The following is a 24,993-nucleotide window of genomic DNA, read 5'->3' on the forward strand; positions in this document are numbered from 1 at the left end:
GGCCCAGTCTGGGGCGCCCACAAGGCCCCGAGCGGCCTGGCCCACCCCCTCCACCGCCACCTCCCCCAACTCTGGGCGCTCAGCTCCCCCCAATCTCGCTAAAGCCGGGTAGCCCAGGCGCATGCGCACCGGCGCGGAGGGAAGGGAGCCAGCGCGCACGCTCCCGGCCCCGCCTCGAGTCGGTCTCCGCCCCCTTTCCCTCGCAGGAGGCGGGCCCGGGCTGGTGCGCAGGCGCGGCGGCCGCGGGGCGGGGCCCGGCGCTGGCTCTCGCGAGAGGCCGCCCGCGATCTCGGCCCCCTCCCCCCCCGCCGCTCCGCGCCCGCGGCCTCCCGGGTCCCGCTGCAGCGTCAGCCTCGCTCGGGCTTCGGCGCTGGCGGCGGCTGCTCGGCCTCAGCCCCGGCGCCCCTCGGCCGCCCCTCGGCCCCGGCCCGCAGCGCCCTCGCCCCCGGCCGCAGCCCCGGGCCCGCGCCGGCGCCGCCCGCTCCCGGCCCGCCCCCTATGGGCCCCGGCTAGAGGCGCCGCCGGCCCGCGGAGCCCCGATGCTGGCCCGGAGGAAGCCGGTGCTGCCGGCGCTCACCATCAACCCCGCCATCGCCGAGGGCCCGTCCCCCACCAGCGAGGGCGCCTCTGAGTGAGTGGTGGGCGCGGCGGGGGCCCCCGGCGGGAGGATGGGGTGAGGGGAGGTCCCTGCGGGGGGAGGCGGGGCGGGCGTCCGCAGCAGTGAGATCGGGGTAAAGGGGTCCCTGTGGGGGGAAGATGGGCTGGGAGACCCCCAGCAGTAAGGTCGGGGTAAAGGGGGTCCCGAGCACTGCGATCAGGGTAAAGGGGGTCCTTGTGGGGGAAAGATGGGCTGGGGGTCCCTCAGCAGTGAGGTCGGCGTAAAGGGGGTCCCTGCGAGGGGAAGACGAGAGGGAGGGGGATTCGCGAGCAGTGAGATCGGGGTCAAGGGGGTCCTTGCGGGGGGTAAGGGGGGAGATGGGCTGGGGGGCCCCCAACAGTGAGGTCGGGGTAAAGAGAGCCCCTCCTGGGAGGAGATGGGGCGGGGATCCCCCGGCAGTGAGATGGGGATAAAGGGGGTCCTTGCCGGGGAAAGACGAGCTGGGGATCCTCCAGCAGTGAGATCGGGGTAAAGGGGGTCCCTGCGGGGAGGAAGATGGGGCGGGGTCCCAGAGTGGTAAGGTGCGCGTAAAGGGGGTTCCTGCGGGAAGAAGATGGGGTAGGGCTCCCCGAGCAGTGAGATCTGGGTAAAGGAGGTCCCTGAGCAGGGATCGGGGTAAAGGGGTCCCTGCGGGGAGAAGACGAGGTGGGGGTCCCCCAGCGGTGACATCGCGGTAAAAGGAGTCCTTGCGGGGAGGAGACAGGGCAGGGGTCCCCCAGCAGTGAGATGGGCATAAAGAGGGTTCTTTGCGGGGCGAAGACGGGGTGGAGGGGGTCCCTGAATAGTGAGATGGGGGTAAAGGGGCTCCTTGCAGGGGGAAGACGGGGCGGGGGTTCCCCGAGGAGTGAAGGTCCCTGCGGGAAGAAGATGGGATGGGGGTCCTGGAGTTGTGCGATCAGGGTAAAGGGGTCCCTGCAGGGAGAAGACGGGGCAGGGGTCCCTGAGCAGTGGCATCAGGACAAAGGGGGTCCCTGCGGGGAGAACATGGGGTGGGGGTCCCCCAGCAGTGAGGGGAGTCCTATGGGGGGAAGGTGAGGCAGGGGGGGTCCCTGTGGAGAAGAGGATGCGGTCGTGAGAGCCGAGTGAGGGGGATTCCTGGAGGAGATGAGGGGCACCCCGAGTAGTGAAATGAGACAAGGGGGTTCCCTGTGGGGAGAAGGTGAGCAAGGCATCCCTGAATATTGCAGTCGGGGGAGGGATCTTGGTGGAGGGGTCCCTGTGGGGTCAGGACGGAGTAAAGGGAGTCCCTGAGGAGTGCAGTTAGGATGGGAGGAGGGGTCTTGGGGAAGGACAAGATAGGAGGCCCCTAAGGGACTAGAATGGGGCAGGGGGTCCCCGCGGGGAGAGGAGGGGCCTGAGAGGCTGGGGTGGGGTAAAAGGGGGAAGAAGAGGGGGGCCCTGAGAGGCCAGGCTGGGGGGAGGGTCCCTGAGAGGTCCAGTGAAGGAGGGGGGATGGGGCAGAGGGTCCCAGAACTAGGAGGCTGTGGGGAGGGGTACCTGAGGACTCAGGCTGGGGGGGTCCCTAAGAGGTTGAGGTGAGGGAGGGGTCCCACAAAGGTCAGGCCGGGGGGCCCTAAGGGGCGAGGAAAAGATCCTGCTGGTGGAGGGGCTCGAGCCCTCGGAGGCTGGGGTATCCCGCGACGGGGGAGGGGAACCCCGAGGCCTAGGGCTGTGGGCAGACCTGGGAGGGGTTGAGCCCCAAAGCCTAAGGCCAGAGGTGACTTAGGGAGATTGGGGGGCTGGGGGAGTCCAAAAGGCTGGAGGCAGGGGACTGAGGAGGAGCAGCCCAGGGGCACTGGGTTAGGAGATGGGAGGGTTCCTGTTATATGCTGGAAAAGTCTGGAAACGGTGAGGGGAGGTGACATCAGGCATTGGGGGGCACGTAATGGTGACATCGCGGGACAAGCCCATCCGACACCCCCTCCCCCCATTTATGTGTCCCGTGCTGGAGCGAGACCCAGCCGGCCGGGGTCGGTTGTCGCTGTGGCTTGAGGGGTGAGAACAAGGTGGGGCTCCTCCAGGGCCCCCCCTTTTTCAAAGGCCCTCTCCTTAATCCTTCCTAAGAGCTTTCTTTCCCAAAGCTTCTGATTTTCCTCCAAGAATTCCCCCAGCCCTTGGAATTCTGGGGTTTTCTAATAACCACGGTCCTGCGCAGTTGCCGTTTGATTGAAAAACCCTCTGGGTTCTGGCCTCAGAGCTGCCCCTCCGCCCTGCAGTCCCCGGATGAACCGGCCACATGCGTTCGTTCCCAGGCCACCCGGTCCCGGCCCAGGGGTTAGAGACATGGGCGGGGGTCCTGGGTCGTGATTGGGATACCCCGGGTTCCTGGCAGCCGCTGCCGTCCCCAACGGCCGTGACCTGGGTGAGCTTCTGAGCCTCCGAGCCTATCAGCCCCTTCCTGGGCGGAATGACAAGGTGCCAGGTGCCCGCCCCCCCGGATGAGCCCTCAGCTCCGGGCACGTCCCTACGTGCTCCAGGAAGGGTAGCCACCTCACCCCGGGCCTGCCTGAAGCTTGTCAGCGCACGATGGTCGGGCTCGGGTTGGAAGGTTCCAGAAGGCGTGGCCCGTCCGCCCGCCCCTTCATCCCCTGCTTGAATCCCCTCTGACGTGGCCCGCAGGTGGGCCTAAACGCTGCCCTGCTCTACTCAGGCTGCCGTACCGAAGCCCCACAAGCGGGGGGGCACTTCAAGCAACTGACATTGGTTGTCTCCCCATTCCGGAGACCTGAAGTCCAAAGCCAGTGTGAGCGCTGGGCCGTGCTGCCTTGGTAGGGAAAGCTCTGCTCCGTGCCCCCTCTCGGCGCCCGGCCTTGGGGCCCGCGGGCAGCACCGTGTCCTCTGCTCTGGTCGTCACGTCGTGGTCCCTGTCCTGGTGTCCAGTTCTCCCTTCCAGGGACCCCGGTCACAGTGGGTCGAGGGCCTGGTTACGGCGCCCCTGGAGGCCCTGCGGAGTGGGCCTTAGCACCTGCGGCCTTAAACGTAACTTCACTTCCCCCACCCGGTGTCGCCGTGGCTTCCAGGACGCTTTAACTCTCACACGGGGCTCACGCGTCTTTCTCCTGGACAGCCCGGGGTTCGTTTTTCCAGCTGTTGAGCTCAAATCCAGCCTCCTGGCAGAAGGAGCTGCTTGGTACCCCAGGATTTGGTTCGAAGCCGAGGCCTTGATGAAAATAGCCTGTGGTCAAAGTGTGCTTTGAAAATCCCTTAACCCGCCCAGTAAAGTACATCCCCCCCAGCAGAGCGTCCTAGAACCTAGTTCAGGAATGTGCCTGTGTAAGTGTGTCCTGTTGAGGGCCATGCACTGGATGGAAGGAGCGCGTCCTCGAGTGGAAAGCCCTGGAATTCCTGCACGATGCCCGCGGCGTCCCAGCACGTGCCTCGGTTTAGCCGAGGTTAACTAAGCGCTCGTAGGACACCATTTCTGCCTTCCACTGTGCAAGTTCTCTTGTTCTCTCGGAGGCCCCTGGCCCCCCCCTGCTCTCCCCATCCCTTGAAAGACACTTGTCCTACCCTGGGCCGTTGCTCACCTACCCCCATTCACGCCTCCCCGGCCCCCCCCTCCTTCTAGGTGTAGTCTGGGGTCCCTGGACCAGGAAGCAGGACCCCTGGGCCCAAGGCCTGCACTGGGGAGCCCACGAGTGGCCTTGAGGCAGCGTCCGCTGTTCCTGGGAGCCGGCCTCCTTTCCACCCGTGTGCGTGGGTGGGTGCACAGGCCCCCCCACGCCTCTCTCTCCTGCTAGACCGTCAGCCCCTCCAGGGCAGAGTGGGGTCCGCTCACCTCGGCGCCCCGCGGTCGGCGCGGCTCGGGTGGAGCCCTGTCCTGGCAGCTCGCTCGCCCCGCGCTAACCCCTGCCCCCGGGGCCTCCGCAGGGCGAGCCTGGTGGACCTCCAGAAGAAGCTGGAGGAGCTCGAGCTCGACGAGCAGCAGAGGAAGCGGCTGGAGGCCTTCCTCACCCAGAAGGCCAAGGTTGGCGAGCTCAAGGACGACGACTTCGAGAGGATCTCCGAGCTGGGCGCCGGCAATGGCGGCGTGGTCACCAAAGTCCAGCACCGGCCCTCGGGCCTCATCATGGCCAGGAAGGTGAGGGGCCGGCGGGGGAGTCCCCGGGCGGGGCGGGCGCAGGCTCCGCTTTCTGTGCTCGAGGCCCTTCCCCCCAGCGATGGGCCCTGAGGATGTGGCAACAGGCCCGGCCCTGAGGCCACCCTTCCCTTCCGCGGGTGACTTCTGCCTTCGCGGCCCTTTTAACTCCAGGCGCCCGCGGGCATCCCTGCCCCGTGCGGTTTGGCGTGAGAAAGAGAGCAGATGGGGTTTTCGCAAAAGAAAGTGGGAGAGCCAGGGCCCTTCAGAGCTGGCGCGGGCCCCGCCATCGGCTGTGACGGCCGCGATCGGGTCCGAGGGTGGCGGCAGGATGGCCGGCATCCCGGCCTCACTCGGCCTCCGCGCCCCTGGCCCTGACTCGGTCTCCCCCTGAGCAAGGGCATGACGAGAGAGACGTAGGGGCTGTGAAGACGAGAACGCGAGCGTCTGAGGACAGGGCTTCCTGGCACACTGCCGGGGCTTCTTCCTCTTTACAGGTTGTTCAGCTCTCATAATGTGGCGGATCAGCCAGACGCCAGCCAAGGGGGCACTCGGCTGCACTCAGTTGGCTTTTATAAAGGGTATTGATCTGGGGTAGGAGCTGACAGGCACAAGGCCACCAAAAGTAAATTATGTCCCTCACCCAAGTCGGTTGGCACGTGGTGAACCAAGATGGCGGGCGGCGTGGTCCCAGCTTCCCGATCACGGCTGTGGGCCGGCACAGGGCGCGTCTCTCTTCTCGGGGCTCGTTTCCGCTCGGCTGCTCTGCTCGCGCCACAAGGCCAGCTGTAGAGCGTCCGGCTCATTCTCTTCCCAGGACCTCTGCTGTGTCGCGCGGCCACGTCTCTGCTTCCTCGCTGTCTGCTTCTCTGTGTATTTGCTTCCCGGGGCTCCAGTGTCGATACCCCGTCCCTCCTCTGCCCTCTGTGTTTTCTCTGTGAGGCTCTGCCCAGCAAGGGGGCAGGGATATGACGTCCTACTGACGCGGCCCAATCAAAGCCCTAATCATAATTAATCATAATCATAATTCAATCAAGTAAAAGTAAAACTTTGGAATCTAATATACCCAGAGGAAGAGACCAGTTCACGAGCACAAGCCAGTGTCTGTGTGTGGAGGAGTCCATAAACAACATCAAACTGCCGCCCGTGGCTTCTCGGAGACCCCCCTAGAAAGCTGCCTCGCCCCGTGGCTCCCCGGATCGTGTTCCCAGAACCAGCTCGTTATGCACCCCGGTGGGTCTGGGGGCCCTCGGCCGGCCCTCCTGAGCCCCGCGGCCGCAGCCTTTCTGTTTCTGTCCCCTGACGGCAGGCAGCCTTTGACAAAACCAGGGCAGCGCCGCCCATCTCCACGCTGCCTCCGCCAAAAGCTCGGGGAAGCCAAAGGCTCTGACAGCGACGGGGAGCGGGGAGGGGGGCCTAAGCGCAGAGTCAGGGCTGGCGGTGGGGTCCAGGGCCCACCCTCAGGCGAGTGGAGGGGCTCCAGAGTCAGGGAGAAGGTCTCCTTAGGCGGGCATGGGGGGCCCCTCAGTCAACGTGAATCCGGAACCTTCCGTCAGCGCTCCAGCTGAAAAGCACGGTTTACACGGGCCTCCCGGGTTTTGGGGGGTGGGGGCAGGCCTTGAGCTGCAGCCTGGACGGGAAGGTGTGGGTGTCTCCACCTGGGTGACGAGGAAGTCGTCGACAAGTCTCGTCCAACGGAAAGCAGACTCCAGGTCTGGCTCTCGCCCGCCAGCCCCAAGCGCCATCTTCGGGAGAAGCCGGGTGAAGGGCCTGTAGCCCTCTCAGCGCTAATTTTGCAACTTCCTGGGAGCCTATAATAATTTCAGAATCAGAAGTTAAAACCAGTAAAAAGTGGGCCCCCAACATGAGAGCGGGGGGGCGCCTCAGATTTTACTCTCCCCCGATGGCGGCCCCCTCCGGGTGACCTGCCGCCTGCGTGCCCGGCGCAGTGGTGGAACCCGCAGGAGGGCGTCTGCCTCGCCGCTTCACCATGTGGGCCTAGAGCACCTCAGGGCCCAGCCCATGGCGCCAGCGGCTCCTCGAAATCCTTCCAGAAGGCCGAATGGCGGCCGGCTGGCTGCTCAGGAGGGAAAGCTGAAGCAAAAAGGCCGTGTTTACCGACAGTGGCCTCCGTGCTTTCGCCACTGTGTGGGGCCACCTTCTTCACTGCCCGGGGAAGACAGCACGAAGGAATTCCAAGCCAGCGAGTCAGAGGACTTCTCTGCAAACAGGCTCACCTACCAGATCTCCAGGTGTGGGGGCTGGTATGGAAGCTTCCGGAAAGCCTTTCAGCTCCTTCTCCGTGGACTGGCATCATTTGTTGCCAGCGTCCCTTGGGTCCTTGTTGCAGCGTATCCTTATGTAGCCACTGCGACGTAAGACGGGGCAGCGACAAGACCGTTTCCGTTAGGCCCAAGGAAATGGGTCTCAATCGTGACCGTCACTGCCCGCCTGGAAATGGTTCCTCGACCCGAGCGTGGCGTTCAGGCTCCTCCCGTGCCCTTCTGAGAGCCGGCAGAACGAAAATTTGTGCATTCCTTGGGCCAGGAGAGACCAGTGATGCATCTACTGTGCTCGCTACACATCTGCGGAGCTCGCTGCACGTGAGGCCGTGCTCACATCCCCGCGGTCGTGGCGAAGGAATGTTCTGGCTGGACGTCTGTTACCTGCTCTAGCTTACTTCTAGAATCGCCCGTGGCCACACCCGACAGTTTCTCAAGAATTAGCCCGTGCGGGAGCCGGGCTTAAAAGCCGGACGCGTGTTCTCCCTGACCTCCCTCATTAGCTCCGCTCGGCCGGTGAGGAAACCGAGGCCCAGCGAGGCGGGGCCAGCCTCGAACCCTCTCGGGCCTGCCCCTGAGCACCGAGGCTCCCTGCCTGGCTCTGGCTGCCGGCAGGGCCGAGCCCAGAGCCGCCCTCCTCCCCTGCCCCGGACCCCCGCCTGCGGCCTGCCCCAGCTCGCTGCTGTTTGAGCTCCTACCAGCCGCTGGTGGGTGAAGAGGCCCCGCCCCCGGGCCGCCCGCCCCGGCCGTGTGGAAAGAGGGTGGACTTTGGAGCTTGGCGAGACCGGCTCCGGGTCTGGCTCTACCGCTTTCACTGCCCTGTGCCACCGGGGACGTCCCTTAACGTCCCCAAACCTGCACGTGCTCACGGGTCGCGCCCGCCTCGCAGGATTGTCACCAGGCGGGTGGCCAAGCACCAGAAAGCCCCCTGTCCTTTCTCGTTTACTCTCATTTACATCCCCTTGCCGGCCCCTTTTTTGTCGACCTGGACGGCTCGGGGTTTTTTTTAGATTTGTTTTTTTCCTTTCGCCCCCCCCCCCCAAGTTGTCTGCTCTGTGTGTCCGTTCACTGTGTGTTCTTCTCTGTCCACTTGCATTCTTGTCAGCGGCACTGGGAATCTGTGGCTCGTTTTGTTGTGTCGTCTTGCTGCGTCACCTCTCCGTGTGTGCGGTGCCACTCCTGGGCAGGCTGCGCTTTTTTCACGCTGGGCGGCTCTCCTTATGGGTGCACTCCTTGCACGTGGGGCTCCCCTGCACGGGGACACCCCTGCGTGGCAGGGCAGTCCTTGCGCGCATCAGCGCTGCGCATGGACTAGCTCCACACGGGTCAAGGAGGCCCGGGGCTTGAACCCTGGGCCTCCCATGTGGTAGGCGGACGCCCTAACCACTGGGCCATGTCCGCTTCCTGGGACGCTCACTTTCACAAGCCCAGGTTATCACGGAGCCCTTCAGCAGAGCGGCGCGCACACTGCTCTTCCCGCACCCCCTGCTGCGCTGGCCTTCCCGAAAGCCCCGGCTTCCTGTGGCCCCGCTGCAAGCGAAGGCCTCGGCCGCCACCTCCCACACCTCTGCCGCCTGCCACTTCCTGTCCGAAGCCTCCAGCGCGCGCTCCCCTCTCCCTCCACCTGCGGCTCCTCTGAGGTGCTTGGTTAGACCTGCGCTGCCCAGTGTGGCGACCAGCAAGCCCTGGCGACGCGGCCGGGCCGGACCGAGACTGCCCCATGTGCACGACCCACACCTGACCTTGCAGGCCTCGTGGGAGAGGAAGAGCTCGCTGACCTCTTCCCATTTTGTAATTTCAAAACCCCAAGTTAAACCAAATCACATGGAAAAGTGATCCCCACTGCGCCTCTGTCCTTCAAACGTGGCGGCTGGGAGAGCTGGCATCCCTGCGGCGGCGCTCCCTCCACCAGCCGTCGTCAGCCTGCTCCGTCCATACACCCTTCTGTTCTTTCAGAGTCACCCCTCCATCCTCCGTGCCAGCGTCGCTGCCTAGTCACCATCAGGCTCTGTGCCTTGCACACGTGAGCACACGCAGATGGCGCCTTCCCGCCAGAGGAAGGCGCCTCCTGGATTCTGGAATGTTCCTCCGACCTGCTCTGGAGCTTTGGGCTGGCAGCCCACGGACGGCGTGGCTCCACAGGCTGGCCCGAACAGAGGCGTGAGGGGCGGTCAGGGCTGGCAGGCTCAGGGCGAAGGGCAGGAGGCTTAGCTGGGAACAGCTGGGGGGTGCCGGGCCCCCCGTTTCCGGCAGGTTCAGGCCGCTGCGCTCAAGGCCGCCGGAGTCAGCGATGTGCTTGACGCACAGGCCCCGGGCTCAGCCAGCTTCCACTGCTTCTTGCCTCTGTGCCCTTGGCCAGGCAGGTGCCCCCACCCAGCCTGGCCTGCCCGTCCCCCTTGCCGGCCTTCCCCAAGCATCCGGCGTGTGGCAGCCACAGCGTTCCCACGCCCAGTGGCCTCGCCTGAAGGCCCCCCGCCGTGGCCTGTCTCCAGGCAGGGCCTGTGTCTCGGGTCCAGAGTCTTGAATCGGCAGCTGTCGTTTTCAGATCCCCGGATTCTTCCCCGCTCTGCCGGGCGTGTGACCGCCGCAACCTTCCCTTGTCCTGCTGCAGGGACCTGGATGTCTAGGAGTCCAGACAGCCAGGGCGCTCGGCCCCGAGTTGCCCCGGCTCCTCGGCCCACACGCTCTCTTTGGCCGGGGCTTGCCCTTGGCATCCGTGGGCGTCTCTGCCGCCTCTCTCGACTGATGCTTCGGTTTCTCACCTGGCGCGGCGTCAATTACAAATTCCCTTCCTGCGTTGAACTGAAGCGGGAGGGGGCTCTGGACCTTAGTGTGGCGGCCTGCGTGCTCCACGGGGGTGACGGCCCCGGGTGGCGTCTCCAGCCTGCAGGGGGAGGGGTTCCAGGTAAAGCGCCCCTGCCTGAGAAGGGCCACAGGGCCAGTCGGCGCCCCTCTGACTGGGCGTCCCCAGGTCAGGGAGAAGCCGGTGCTTGGTAAGAGGCTGCCTTAGCGGAGGAAAAACCAGCGCTGTTAGCAGAGACCCCATCGTAGCCAGGCGTGTTCAGGCGGCCTCGGCGGCTTTGTCGAGCCCTGGAATTTACTCTTGGAGAGCGACGAGACGTGGTTTTTAGTGTAATCAGAGTCCTGCGCCTTCACCACTGCCAATTCTAGAACATTTCATCGCCCCAAAAGAAACCCCTCATCCGGGAGCTGTGACCCCCAAGCCCTGGGCAGCCCCTCCCCTTCGGTCTCTGGATTTGCCTGTTCCCGGCGTGTCACGCCTCGGGGAGTCAGGCCAGGTGGGGCCTCCTGGGTCTGGCTTCTCTCCCCAACCCTGGCGTCTTCAAGATCCATTGGGGCCGTGGCGGGCGTCGGAGCTTCGCGCCTTTTCACAGCGGGTGACGCTGCTGTGCAGACGGAGCACGGTGTCCCTCTGCCCATCGGCACGCGGTGGTTTCCACCTTTCAGCCGCTAGCAAATTGTGCCGTGAACGTCCCCCTCCGAGGCCTCAGGTGGGCGCGGGGTCGCGTCTCTCTCGGGTGAACTCCCGGGGACGGGGATGCTGCGGGCGCCGAGGCCGAGCCGCCCCCTCCCCAGTGTCAGCCTCAGCGGCGTGGCCTTGCCCTCCCCCGCAGCTGATCCACCTGGAGATCAAGCCAGCCATCCGCAACCAGATCATCCGCGAGCTGCAGGTCCTGCACGAGTGCAACTCGCCCTACATCGTGGGCTTCTACGGCGCCTTCTACAGCGACGGCGAGATCAGCATCTGCATGGAGCACATGGTGAGCGGCAGGCGGGCCCGGGCAGGCGGGGGGCGCGGGGACAGAACGCCCTTCCCGCGGGTTCTGGGAGCCAGAAGTCAGGCACGAGGATGCCGGGGCCCCTGGCGGCCGGCAGCGCCCACGGGATGCTCGCGGCGCGTCCCGCCGGCCTCTGCCCCTCCGTCTTCCCGTGTCGGCTCAGACACCCCCGCTCAGCTCTAGCCACGGGATCGGCGCCACCGACGCAGTGGGGCCTCGTCTCCAGTAATCACGTCCTCAAAGACCCTGTGTCCGGATGCGAGTGTTCCCGGGGCCAGGGGGAGGCTCAAGCACATCTTTTTGTGGGAGGCGGGGGGAGCGACACCGTGCAGCCCCCACAGCTCCCTCTGTGTTTAAAACACCAGTGCCCCTGTCCTGGACGCCGTCTTCCACACTCGGCTTTTCCGCCTGCGCGGCGCGGGCCCTGCCGGCCCCGCCTTGTCCCCGCCACAGCATACCCCGTTGCGTGCGTGTCCCTCCGCGGCCATTTCCAGCGCTCCCCCGCTGTGGGCACTGAGCTTGTTTCCCGTGCCGGACGCCCTGGCACGGGGGCTCAGTGCCTAGATGGGGAGGTGCTGCGGTGAAGGGTCTGTCGCAGGTGAGGGTTTTTAGCGCTGTCTCCACACTCTAAAGCGATAGTCGCAGCCCGGGCCGCTCTTCCAGGGCACCCGAGTCTCCAGCCCGGCCCTCCAGGGTGGGGCGCAGCGTCCGCCCCCTCAGATCGCCCTGGCGGGGGCCGATGAGCCTCCTCATTAAGAAACCCCGGTCTGGAAGCTCAGCCGTGGGTGGGACGGGTGTCACGAAAGCAGAAGCGGTGGGCCCAAAGGCCACAAGAGGAAAGGCCGCCGACCCCTCGTCTGCGCGGTGACTGCTGTCCGCGCGGCTCGGAGCTCAGGCCGCCGGGGCTTGCGACACCAGGATGCCCGGCGGCTTCAGTTAACGCCTCGAGAACGCACCGTCACCTCTGCTGGTTGTGTAACGGGCAGGAAGTGTGGATTTGAGCAAGCGCGGGCAGGAGCGCTCCGGGGTGGCCGCGGACAGCCCCCATGCCCTCCCACCCGGCCCCCGCTCCGCTGCCAGGTCCCGGGCGAGGCCGCGTGTGGGTCCGTCCCCCCAGCCCCCCGTCAGGGCCTTGTCCCCACCCGGGAAGGGGAAGTCGCATCTGCGTGCCTACCTCTCAGATGCCGCGCAGACGGAAATCAAAGGGAGCGCGAGGACGCAGAAGTGCCCTGCGGGCCGCGTGGTTGAGGTGGCTGCCCCGTCACCTCTGCACCCCGGGCCCGCCCTCCTGCCTGTCAGAGCCTCTGCCTGTCCCCACAGCGCCGGCCGGCCCGCTTGCACCTCGTGGGGAACGTTCAAGCGGCGGCCTCCTGCACAGGTGTGGGCACTGCAACAGGGCACAGACCGGGCCGCTGGGAGAAACTGCCGGAACTCCTGTCCGGATTGATCATGTGCCTCTGTTAAAAACGCCCGTTTTCACGTTCCAGTCCGGTTTTACCAGCGAGCACCGTAGACCACGTTTGTCGCGCCCAGATAAAAACGCGCGTACCCAGGGACCGCACACGCCCCCCGCGTGTTTTCTTCCGATAGGGTCTGTAATCGAGAGCTCTGGGAGGCCGTGGGCATTCAAGTGCGGGCGAAGATCCTCACCGGTGGGCGCATCCTGGGAGAGGAGACCGCGAGCGCAGTGGCTGTCAAGCAGCGAGAGTGAAAGCGGCACCCCAACCCTTGTCCCCTGCCGCTCTTCACCGGGGCTCCCCCGATTCACCCGCGCGCCACTGGGTTTTCCCAGCAGGCTCCTGCCGGGCCTCTCACCCTTTGCGCATCCGCGTGCCGGCCTGCCAGGGCCCGTCGGGGCGCAGCTTGGCGTGGTGGCCGGGGTGGGGGCGAGGAGCCAGCACTCCAGTGTCTGTCCCCGAGGGGGCGGCTGAGGATGGTACAGGGCCACTCAGCAGCGGGAAAGGGAAAGAGAATGCAAGTACTGACGGCAAAATCCCCAGATTGACACTTTTTCTAGTTTTTTTTCTCTTGAGGTCCCGGGGCCGGGGATTGAACCCGGGACCTTCGTATGTGGGGATCCAGCGCTCCACCGCTAAGCCACACCGGCTCCCCAAAATACGCTCTTAGGTGGGGAAAAAAGGGAAGTTGCAAGAAATGTACCTAGTAGGTTGCCATTCACACGTTTTCCAGAAGTCCGCCATTTCCCCGTGCAGGGCGGTGTGTGTGGCCGGGTGTGGAAGGACCTGGAAGCGCATAAGCCGCTTCTCTGGGAAGGAAGGCGGAGTCCCTGGGGCGTCTGAGGGCTGTTGATCTGCCTCTGAGTTTATTCAGCAAGTAAAGCATGTTCACGTGCGTGCCACGTGATAGAGACGCAGTTGAAGGGCCGTTAGGGAAGGCACTCGGCGCGCGCGGTCCCACCGAAGGGCGCGGCGTGGGGTCCGAGCGACCCAGCTGCCGGGCGTCCTGCGCCCCGTCCTGCCTCCGTGACGCACTAACCCCGCTCGGCCCTGCTTCCTGTGGCCCCGGCAGGCCCTTAGGGCCCGGAGGCACCTCGGATGGCCCTGACGGGGGGTTGAAGGCCCTGGGCGCAGCGCAGCGCCCCCCAGGGCACAGGACGGCCCCGCGCCAAGGCTCCCCACGAGCGGCCTTGGTCAGCCAGCGCCGGAGGCTGCCTGCAGGCCCGTGTCCACGTGGCCCAGGCGGAGCGGGTGAGCAGAGCCGACGCAGCGCGGGGCCTCGAGTCGTAAACGCGTTCTTTGGAAACCCCTTTGAAGGGCGACCGACTTAAAAAACGAGGGGAGCGGGGGGAGGTCCTTGCTTTCCTGAAGCGGAGCCTGCTGGGAAGGTGCCCCGGCCCCCACGGGCTCCCTCAAAACTCCATCCAGGGGCCCCCTCCTCGCTCCCGCCTGCCTGAGGGGAGATCCCGCCCCTGGGGCCGCCCAGGTCTCTCGGTGCCCGCCCCGGAGGAGGCTGAAGAGCCCCGGGGCAGCCGCGTCACTCCCTCCTGTTCCCGGGCCCCCCGCTGAGGGCGCCCCTCTGGGGCTGCCGGCTCTCCGGGGCCGTGGCCTTGCGCAGGGCTGGGGGTTACGGCCGGTCTCCTCGTTTGTCCAGTGATTGGGGCCACGGCTGGGGGGCGACGTGCCAGGCCTGTGCACGGTGGCTCCACGGCCAGGTGTCCGTGCAAAGGGCCAGAGGCAGCGCTCGATTCCTGTGGGAGCGCCGCTCCGGCCTGGTCTTCGGCTCCTTGGGCACGACAGCCCTGTCCATGTCACCTTGGGGGGACGAGGGGACCGTCCCTTGGGCAGGTGTGGAGCTCGTGATGGGTCTCAAAGCAGCCGGACGCCCCGTGATCCCTGCTGGGAGCAGAAGGCCCCGCGTGGCCACCCCGACCCCAGCTCGGGCGCGTTTGTGGCCACCCCAACCCTGAACCCAGCACCTTCCCCGTCACCCACACGGCTGCCGGGGCGCCCCGAGGGCCGGGCGAGGACAGCGCCCTCCGCAGGGCAGTTTCCGGAATGCTGAGTCACGCCCGGCAGCAGGACGGGCTCCCGTGGCAGGAAGCCACGCGGGGCGGGCACGACATCGCGGGATTGCTTCCTCCCCCGCCCCCGCCTCGCCCGCGACCCTGAGGCTGCGGTCGCCCTCCGTTTCCTCAGGAAACGGAACCTGGACCCCCCCCCCCCCCCCGTCCCAGCCCTGCGCCCCGACCCCTCAGGCCGCCTCTCTCCTGTGGGACCCCAGGACGGAGGCTCCCTGGACCAGGTGCTGAAGGAAGCCAAGAGGATCCCCGAGGAGATCCTGGGCAAGGTCAGCATCGCGGTAAGTGTGCCCGCGCCGCCTGGGCTCGGGGAGCAGCTCGGGCCGTGTGGGGAGGGGCCGCGTGGGGAGGGCCCGCGTGGGGAGGGGCCACGGGCTCTGCCAGCTCAGGGCGGGCGCCGAGCCATGCCCCGGGTCCCCGAGGGCCACCTAGCGTGAAGACCGGGTGGGCGAGGGGCTGGGGGACTCCGCCCGGCTCCCTGGACAGGGGGCCCCGTGGCTGTGTGCGCCCGCTCTCCGGCCCAGCAGCGGGCACAGCGCTGGGCGTTGCTCCGGACCCTTGGTGGCTGCCGCTCCCGCCTCAGCCAGGCCCACGGGGCGTCGGGAGCAAACGGCGGCGCGGTCGTCCTGTTGCGTGCCGCGCACCTGCCGCTGGGGGCGTGACTTGGAAGTGGCCCCCCGAGCCCAAGGGCTCAACGGCGACCCCCAGGCTGGGGAGGGGGAGGCAGTGCTGCCCGCAGTGAGGGGCGGGGACGCGGAGCCTGGCCGACCCCTCCCGCACCTGACCAGGGCCGCCATCTTGGCATCCGCGTGCCTCAGTTTCCCTCCTTTTGAGAACGGAGGCTGTTGCAGTGCGTGCCTCGCAGGCGGGCTGGGGCGAGAGCAGCGGGCTCGCAGGACGGCCGGGGGTGTGGCCGTCGCGGCCACTGCTTCGCCCCGATGTCGCCCAGCGCGCCGCGGGCCGCTCACACTGTGGCCCCCGCAGGTCCTCCGGGGCTTGGCGTACCTCCGGGAGAAGCACCAGATCATGCACCGAGGTAGGGGGCGGGCGGCCCGGGAGCCGGGGGCGGGGCGCGGCGCGGGCGGCGAGGCCGTCATCCGTGGCCTGCTCTCTCCCCAGACGTGAAGCCTTCTAACATCCTGGTCAATTCCAGAGGCGAGATCAAGCTGTGCGACTTCGGCGTGAGCGGGCAGCTCATCGACTCCATGGCCAACTCCTTCGTGGGAACCCGCTCCTACATGTCCGTAAGTGGCGCGGGGGGCCGGGGCGGGGGGCGCGCCACGGGGGGCCGGGGCCGCTGGGGCCGCGCGGAGACGCCCTCCCTCCGCCGCCCCCACGGAGGTTCCGGAAGAACCCGCGCTCGCCGCCGTGTATTTCCTCCCTCTGCCCGCTCTCTCCTCTCCGTCCCGTCCTGGTCCTCCTCATCTTCTCCCGGCACGGCTGGCTGCTTGGGTCCCCTCTGCTGGTCGTCAAGACCCCGCTGAGCCCGTTCAAGCTCTTGAACTTGGTGGCTGCCTCAGGGGTGGCAGAAGCGAACCTCCTCCTCCTCAGGAAACACATGGGGGCATCACGTGTTCAAGGGGCACGCTGCTACATCCCACTCTCCAACGCTCAGAAAATAGACAAGCCGGGTGGTGGGGTGGATGGTGAGACAGATAGCAGGAGCAGAGGTGGCGTGAGCGGTTGAGCACCCGCCTCCCACATGGAAGGTCCCAGGTTCGGTTTTTGGTGCCTCCTGAAAAAAACAAGCAAAATTTAAAAAAAACAATGTGGCTCAACGGTTGAGTGCCAGTTTCCCACGTATGAGGTCCTGGTACCTCCTGAACAAAAACAAAAAATAGATGGTTGGATGGATGGATGGATTGACAGGCTCCAGCATAGGTAGATAGGTAAACAGAACGCTTCAGCAAATGGAGCAAAACGCTTGGAGCTGGATCTCAGCAGCTGGGGGAGACGGGTGCGGGATGTCATACTGATTTTGCAACCGTCCCGAGATTCCACATTTGAAATTACTTCGATACAAGGAGCTTAGAAAGAAAAGAAAACGCTCCACCTAGTTGGATCATCGGTTCGTTCATTTCCAGCCCAAGAAATTGACCCTCATTTTCCGGGTGAATTTTCACAAAACGGCTGGGGCCCCAGGCCCTGCTGAGCCGCCCTTGGGTATCCGAGCAGGCTCTTAGGAAGCCAGCCTGCGGGCAGCCAGGGCCGGGGAGGCAGTGCTTCGCCCCGCGCAGCCCAGACCCTTTCCAGAAAGCACCGAGCGCCGGGGCCCGTGGGGCAGCTGCCATTAGCAGCCGCTCGGAGCCTCTGTGGCCTGGAGCCCCCGGGCGGGGCGGCAGGGAGGGCCCGGAGCCTCCTTCCCCCTGCAGCTTTGATTTGGGGCCATGGCAGGAGGGGCGGCCAGGGCCTGCGGGGGGCTGGGGGCTGGGAGGCGCCCGGCGCCCCCCTGGCATGGCGTCTCTGTCTCGCCCGGCAGCCGGAGCGGCTCCAGGGCACCCACTACTCGGTGCAGTCGGACATCTGGAGCATGGGCCTGTCGCTGGTGGAGCTGTCCATCGGGAGGTACCCCATCCCCCCGCCCGACGCCAAGGAGCTCGAGGCCATCTTCGGGCGGCCCCTGGTCGACGGCGCCGAAGGAGAGCCCCCCAGCGTCTCGCCGCGGCCACGGCCCCCCGGACGCCCCATCAGCGGTACGGCCCGGGCTGGGGCTTGCGGTGGGACAGGCGGGGAGTCCCCCCGGGGAGGGCTGTGCCCCAGGGCGGTGGCAGCTGCCACCCCTCCGCAGCGGCACCTGGCCCCCGGCAGGGCGTGCGGGGCTCAGCCGCCCTCCGCCCGGGCCGCGGCCTCTGGGGGCAGAGCTGGAAGCAGCGCCCTGAACCTGTCGTGCTGGGCAGCTGCACCTGTTGTTGCCAGCTGGAAGGATCCGGAAATGAATTCCTCGGCCGGCCTCTGCTGGTCGGGCAGAGCCCGGAGTCACGGGAATGTTCAGGCACCCAGAAAAGCCGGAGGGCACCTCCCCGCAGCTCGGGCTCCACACGGAAGGTTCTCTTCCGAGGCGCCTCGCAGTGCAGGAGAGCCTCCACCCGCTGGGACTGGAGTGTTCTCGGGGGGCTGGTTCAGCCCCAAAGCAGAAGCGGCGTCTGGAGAGAAGGGAAAGTCCGGGGGCCGGGGACAGCTGGGCCCTGGCAGCTGCCTCGGGAGGCGGGGGCCCCGTCCCGTGGGAACGCTCTGCCCACCTCGGGACAATGGCCTGGCGAGGAGGGTCAGGGCCGCTTCAGGAAACTACCAGAAGCTTCCGCCAGGGCCATGGTCACAGCCCAGGGACCACGGGGTCGGCTGGGGTGGTCGCTTCCGTCGTTCACCAGCTTTATTGAGGAATTCATACACCAGGCGGGTGACCGATGATGGTGTAAGTTCGTGGTTTTTCCCATATTCACCGAGTCATGTAGCCCCCACCACTATCCAATTCCAGAATGTTCTCACCACCCCCAAAAGAAACCCCGATCCCCTTAGCAGAAGCTCCCCATCTCTCTCCCCCTGAGCCCTCAGCAACCACGAATCTACTCCCTGCCTCTGCGGAGCCGCCTTTCCTGAACGTTCCGTGTAAGTGGCATCTTGTGGGGGCAGCCTCCTGCACTGGGCCACTCTCAGACAGCAGCGTGCTTTCAGGGTCCGTTCCCCTTCACGGCCGAGGACCGTCCCAGCGTGCGCACAGGCCACGTATTGTGTCTCTGTTGGCCAGCTGGACGCTCGGGGCGTCGGGCCGTGGCCTCCGTGGCGCTTTCCCTGTGTTTTGGGGGCTGTGTCCAGGCAGCAGTGGGTGTCAGGGTTTCGCCTGAGGATTTCGTCCCCCAGCCTGGCCCCCATTGGGCCCTGCACCCCCTGCCCGGAGGGAAGGTTATCGGGGAGCGCCAGGCCCCTCCCGCCCCCGTCCTCGTGCCCACTGCAGGTCGGGCAGCCGCCCAGCCGGACCCAGGGTGGGTGTCGGCACCCCAGGCCTCGGCCGTCCCGGGTGTGTCGGGGGCCTGGCCTGCGGCTCCCCACAAGGTCACACCCTCCTCGTCCTCGACACGGGGCCACACGCGGGACGTCCCGGAAGGCATTCATGTGTGCCTCCCGGCTTCTTCCTTTTCCTTCTTTTTTTAAATTTCTATTTTGTAATCCGCCCCCAGAGGCTCAGGAGAGACGCAAGTTTCCCTGGGAGATGAGCCAGGCCGGGGGTGCCCTTCTCCTGCGTCCGAGTGCGCATCCACCCTGGGCAAGGGCCGGGGGAGACACCCTGCGGGGCCTCGGCCCCGGCGATTCGCCCACTCAGCCCGTCCTTCCTCCCCGCAGGGCACGGGGTGGACAGCAGGCCCGCCATGGCCATCTTCGAGCTGCTGGACTACATCGTGAACGAGGTGGGTGCCCGGCCTCGCCGGCTGCGCTCACTCGCCCCGGGGGGCACGGCCCGGGAACGGGGGGTCGCCGGCTCGGCTGGGCCGGGGTCAGGGAGTCTAGGCCCTTCTGTCCGTGGAGTGTGTGAGCCGGGGGGGCGCCGGCGCGAAGCCCCCGGAGACTGGGGGCTTTTAGAGGGGGTTTTTTCCGGGTAGAAGCCTCCAGGCACGAGGCCCCGAAGAGGCCAGCTCAGGGCCGCCGCGTCCCCAGAGCCAGCGGCCGCGTGTTGGCGCACGACGGCGGGCATCTGCCCGGCCTCGCGGGCCCAGCCGCCTCCTCTCTGTCACCCAGCAGGGCCGAACGACCAAGTTCTGTCCTCTTCCATCCGTCTGCTTGAGTGTCCGTTTGTCTCAGCCCGCCGAGGGGGCGGGGACTCGGGCTGAGCCTCGCCCTCCTGAGGGTCGAACCCGAAGCCCTGGGTTGGTTTAATCACGTAAACGCGCAGCCTCGGAGTCGAACGCACCTAAGGTGGCGTCCCCCCGGGGCGGGCCAGCCTGCGCACGCGCTGTTCTTTTTGGGGGTTTGTAAATCGTACCGACCTGCCACCGGGAGGTGACCGGGTGTAAAGCCGTCATCCTCTTTCTTCCCACCGCTCCCGAGGGGAAGAGTTTATTGTTTTGATGAAACCGAGCCCAGGGTCTCCGCTGCCGCCCCCTCCCTCCGAGCCGAGAGGTTCGCGCGCCTGTCCCCGGAGCCCCGGGGTGCGCTGTCCCTTTCCGTCCGGGCATCTCGGAATCGGTATTGATACGCTCGCCCGTACTCCCCACTTCCTCGGCAGAGAGGGCAGGTGTCGCCCAGCCCTGGGGAGGGAGCCGGCCGGCGCGGGGCCGGGGGACTCCGGGAGCAGGCCGCCACGCCTTGCTTGGTCCCCCACGTCCTGCGGGGCGTGTCCAGGGAGGCAGACAGTGAGGACGGGGACACGGCCAGGCGGGCCTACGCCAGCAGAGCAGAGGAGCCGGGCCCCGAGCCCCCGCTCGAGCCCCCGCTCGTGCCCCCTGCAGCGGACGTGGCCCCAGGCCAGCAGCGGACCTGGGGGCCGGGGCCGGGGATACAGGCCGGGTGGGGGGCTCTGCTGGCACAGCTCCACCCCTGCCCCAGGCAGGGCCGCCCGGGCCCAGCACACACGTCCGTGCGGGAAAGCGACAGCCCGAGTGGGAGGTGGAGGGCAGAGAAAGCCGAGGCTTCTGGGGCTTCCTCCAGAACATTCTCGGACCCTGCAGCTGCCCCTTCCACAGTCGTCCCCCCACGGGCAGCGAGATCCCACGAGGGCCAGGGCTGCGGGCACCGGCATGCTGTGGCGCCGCTCTGTGCCGCTCCCGGGCTGGCCACTGGCCTTTCCAGGCTCTTCCGTAGCACAGGGAAGCGCCGCCCCCCCCCGCCCCCACCTGAGCCGGCCTGGCTCCAGTGCCTGGGGGCTGCGACGTCCTGTCCTGTCCTGTCCGTAAGCCAGAGTTGCTTGTTGCCTCCGTAACCCCCCGTGGTACCCAGGCGAGAGCTTTTGGAGGAACATTCTAGTAGAACAGCCCTGGGGCCTGCTGGGTGGGCCTCCGGCGGCAGGGCAGGCAGACAGAGGGACGCCCTCTGCGCGCAGCAAGGCACCGGCAGGCCAGTGGTACCCCTGTGCCCTGGCGCCCCCGCGGCCCTGACCCCCCGCGGCCCTGATCCCCCGCGGCCCTGACCCCCCGCGGCCCTGGCGTCCCCCGCGGCCCTGGCGTCCCCCGCGGCCCTGGCGCCCTGCGGCCCTGGCGTCCCCCGCGGCCCTGACCCCCCGTGGCCCTGACCCCCCGCGGCCCTGGCGTCCCCCGCGGCCCTGGCGTCCCCTGCGGCCCTGGCGTCCCCCGCGGCCCTGACCCCCTCCCGTTCTCCACAGCCTCCGCCCAAGCTGCCCAGCGGGGTCTTCACCCAGGACTTCCAGGAGTTTGTAAATAAATGGTAAGGGGCGCTCGGGAAGCTCGGGGCGGGGGGCGGGCCCGGCTGGAGCCTGCCCGCAAGGCTGAGCCGCCCCGCAGGGCTCTTGCTCAGGCGGCGGGGTTTGGGGCGCCTCCCGTCACCCCAGTCCCGGCCGTGGCTCCCGCTGGGCCGCTGTCGGTGGAGTCCCTGGTGTCCCCGCCCCCCTGCTTGACACCCGCCAGCCCGCAGGGTCCGGGGAGCGGGTGCTGTGGGCAGAGGCCGGCAGGGGCCACTGGGCGTGCCCGTGGGCCCCCCTGCCCTTGAGCGCTTGCACGGCCTCGATCCCCTTTTAAAGGACACATTCTACTTTCTCGGGGCGTGTGAGACGCTTCCCCGGCGTTTCAGAGAAATACCACGCACTCCTGCGCTCCCGAGCAGCCGCCTCTCCGCGGTTCTGCTTTTCTGGAGGGAAAAAGTTCCACTTTGACTCTCGGGCTCCCAAACATGGGGCTTTCACAAGAAATTGAGCCGTGGCCGTTCCCGGGACGCGGACGGAGAAGGGCGGGTGGGGCTTCCCGCGCCCCCTGCTTCTAGGCCCTTCCGCGGGGCGCCCCGCCCTTGCAGCCAAAGGGCAGAGGTGGGGCCCCGGCCCCAACGGGGCCTCGTTCCTGAGCCGCCCGCGAGCACGGCCGCCCCGGCCGCGGCTGACCGCCCCTCTGTCTCGCCCTCTCCCCCCGCGGCGCCGACCGCAGCCTGATCAAGAACCCCGCGGAGCGAGCCGACCTGAAGATGCTGATGGTGAGCGGCGGGCAGGGCCCGGGTGGGGGGCGTGGCCGCAGGCACGGGGGCTGGGGGGCCCGAGCTCCTCGGCCTCAAGGGCTTCTCCCCCGACTCCTTTCCTCCGGCTGTGGGGTGGGCCCAGGCTGGAGCGCCCCCTCCCATTCGCCCCAGGAGGGCCGGTCCCCGCGTCCCCCAGACCCGGCTGCTCCCGGCCTCGCCTGCCCCGCAGCGTGGGACGGGCACGGGCCGCACGGGACCGAGGCCCACTCTGGCCCTCGAAGAAGGGCACTTTGAGGACGTGGTCCCTCCCGCCCCGGGCCCCAGGGCCCTAGTCAGCCCCTCGTCAGCGCCCCGGGCTGCCTCCTCTCGGACCTGAGGACGCCCCGTTAGCCCTGCACCCCTAAGACCAAGCGCGTGCTGCCCAAGACAGCGAGCCGCCCAGCATCAAAACGTGAGGAAACGAGCCCGCCTGGTTGTTGGAAGGTGGCGTTTTCACCAGCCGAGCCGCACCCTTCCTCACCCCAGGGCCGCTGTCCCTCCAGCGGCGCCGTGCTGCTCTCCGCCCCAGGGCCTTTGCACAAGCCGGCCCCGCTCCCCAGAAGGTGCTTCCCGTCCACCACCAGGCGGCCGCAGGTCCCCCACCTCAGCAAGGCCGCGGGCCCTTGGCCCCCCACTGGTGCAGGGCTGCCCGTTTGTCCTCGTCCCCGCCTGTAACCGAGTTGGCCGTGGCCTGAGCGGAGCAGGGGTTCTCACCCGGGCCCCGTGGGGGTGACCTGAGAAGCAAAGGCGCTGCTCGCCACGACCGCGCAGGGTGAGGGGTTCATTACCTCATACGCAGTGCAGCGCGGCCTCAGGGAGGGGTCCGTGTTTTCCCTTGAGGGGCCTGGGGGTCCGTGGAACAAAAAAGCTGAGAGTCCTGCTGTGGAGGGCCGGGGCCGGGGCCGCTGCGCACGAGGTTTCCCCTCGCCGGCGCCCGTGGCAGGCCCCCGGGCTACAGACAGACACCAGCCACGGAACAGGAGCCCACCCATCCCCGTGCCCCCCCCACGGAGCCACGCGTGGGACCTTCTAACGCTCCCTCTTCCTGCCTCGCGAAGAGGACTCGTGTCCCTGGTTATTTGGCCTTTTCGTGGACATGGCAGCTTGCCTTTGAAAAGCGGTCCCTGCTTGGGGGCTCTGGGTGCCGCCCTCCCGCCAGCCTGGCCTACGGAAGTCCCGTCAAGGGCGCTCGGCCCCGCACGGGGGGACAACCTTGACGCGCAGGACGTGCCCACCTGAGCGGCAGCTCGGGGGCTTGTGGCCCTGGCTGGCTCGTGGCAGAGGCTCGGCCCCCCCAGGGAGCCCCGAAGGGCCCTCACCCAGCCCGCCCCAGCCAGGGGCCCCCGAGCCAGGCCGCGAGTGGCCACCTGGCCCCGGGGGCCCCGGGGACGTTTGGGTGGTCACGCAGCGGGGACGGGAGCTGGGGGTGCCCCCGGCCTCGAGGGGCCGGAGCCCAGGGGGGCGGCCGCAGGCCCTGACGAGCCCTGGGCTGTCAGCTCTGCGGAGGGCACGGGGCCCAGGCCGGAGGAGAGGGCGGCACCCTGGGGCGCCGGGCAAGCCCCGAGGCCTGGGCCATGTCCCCGGGCGGGGCGGGCAGCTGACGCCGGTCTCCTTGCAGAGCCACGCCTTCATCAGGCGCTCCGAGGGGGAGGACGTGGACTTCGCGGGCTGGCTGTGCAGGACGCTGCGGCTGGACCAGCCCGGCACCCCCACGCGCGTGGCCGTGTGAGCCCTCGCCCTGCGCCCCGCGGGGCCGCCCTGGTGTCTGGAGAGGGGGCGCTGCTTTGGAAACTGCTCATTTAGGTTTAAAAAAAAAAAACGGGAAGAAAAAGCGACCCGTGCCCACTGGTCTCAGCTCCGTTTGTCTCAGGGCGGGCAGGGGGGTGCCCCGGGACTGGCCCTGGGTTGCCAAGCCCTCGGCGGGGACGGCTCTGGGCTCGGCCCGGTGCCCACCGGGCAGCGGGAGGGGGAGGACGGCGTGGGGGGCCGGCGCAGCCCCCGCCCGAGGGGTAGGGCCCTGGGAGACCCTGGGCACTGGCGGCGCCTTCCCTTGTCGAGAAGGGCCCGGAGCCCCCCTCGGCCGTGACAGCCTGTCCCCTGCCTCCCCTCCCTGGCCGCCTCAGCCCCTCCTCGGCCGCCCCGCCCTCCGGGTGGCACCCGCTGGGCTGCTGGTGCGACGGAAAGGAAGCGCGGGGTTTCCAGGCGTGGGTGTGGCTGGCAGCCCAAGATGCCCCGATAAGCGCTGGGGCAGTGACAGAGGTGGCGGGAGCGCTCCCCGTCACCCACTCACGGGGCCAGTCCAGGGGGCCGCCCGGGCGCGGCGCCTCCTCCCGCCGCCGTCGACTCTCGGCCGCTCTGAAGGGGGCATCGGCCGGCAGGGCTCTTCCTGGAGTGAAGGGTGGGGGGTCCCTGCCGAGACCCGCACTTGGCCTGGGGTGGGCTTCCGCCGAGGGAGACCCCAGGCCCAAAGCAACTCGGTGGTGCCGACTCGGTGGTGCCGTCTTGGACGAAGGAGGATCCAGGCTGCGGGGGAGGGCAGGGCTGAGGCTTCCCCTCTTCTCTGAAGACGCCCCCGCACACTTCCTGACAGCGTGACACCAGCTCATCTGCGGGCGCCCTGCAGGCGGAGGGTCCTCTTGGGCCCAGGACCTGCGGCGATCGAGGAGCTGCCCCTGGGTTTGTGGAGAGGGAGCCACAGAAGGCGGCTTGTGGTCCTTTGGGAACCACCTGATTGTCCTTTAACCTTTCTTGGAGAGACCTTCGTTGTCTTCCATGTTTTTTTTTTTCTGGAGACGCCAAAGAGGAGACAGGTTGGCGGCTCCTTCGACCTGCTTTCCAGGTTCCTGCCTCTTGATACTTGAGGCCCAGCATTGCACACGACTTTTTGAAAAATGATCAAAGTTTTGAAGGTGTCCCCTCGGAGGTAAAAATTGGCCAGGGTGCTTCCACGTCCTCCTTGTCCAAGGGCGCTGGCCTCTTGTGATAGTCACAGGTTGCATCGTCGGGCCTGTCGGGGGAAGCTCGGGGCGCAGGCCAGCTCCCGCTGCGCAGGCCCTGCCTCCTGAGGGGACACCACAGCCAGGGAGGTCCCAGGGGAGTGGACACGACGGGGCCAGTGGGGAGGACGGCCGCCCTCCTCGCCTCTCGCTCCCTGAAAACATCCCCAAACATGAGCACTCAGGGGCCCGCGCTTTGCGGCAGTCGAGCCGGGAAGCGAGGGGGGCGCCCCGGCAGGTGCGCCCAAGTCGGCCCTGGCTCGGGTCCCGGCCTCTGGCGGCCAGGGCGCACGGGGGCTCGGCCGTGCCAGGCGCAGCCCGCGTGTCTCCCTCCGCATCGCCCCTGCGGGAGGCGCGGGCTGTGCGGCTTCTCCGCGGGGAGGCTCGGCAGGGCCGGGGGCTCTGCACGCCCCAGCGCCCCCCTGCGTCCCCGCGGCGCCTTAGGGATGGAGCGCTCTGCGCAGGCGTGCTCAGGCTTGTCACCGTCCTCAC

General features: G+C 67.7%; 1 protein-coding gene across 1 annotated transcript; it reads left to right on the forward strand.

The window, feature by feature from the left end:
• Positions 1–332: 332 nt before the first annotated feature.
• Positions 333–23,340, forward strand: MAP2K2 (mitogen-activated protein kinase kinase 2). Its single transcript, XM_058282090.2, has 11 exons — positions 333–631; positions 4,529–4,739; positions 10,654–10,800; positions 14,560–14,637; positions 15,341–15,392; positions 15,476–15,600; positions 16,836–17,049; positions 18,695–18,759; positions 20,667–20,728; positions 21,439–21,484; positions 23,124–23,340. The coding sequence occupies exons 1-11, from the start codon at positions 540–542 to the stop codon at positions 23,232–23,234; spliced, it is 1,203 nt and encodes a 400-aa protein (XP_058138073.1). The 5' UTR covers positions 333–539; the 3' UTR covers positions 23,235–23,340.
• The last annotated feature ends 1,653 nt before the right edge of the window (positions 23,341–24,993 follow it).

This window comes from Dasypus novemcinctus, chromosome 19, assembly GCF_030445035.2.
Source record: "Dasypus novemcinctus isolate mDasNov1 chromosome 19, mDasNov1.1.hap2, whole genome shotgun sequence".
NCBI lineage: Eukaryota > Metazoa > Chordata > Mammalia > Cingulata > Dasypodidae > Dasypus > Dasypus novemcinctus.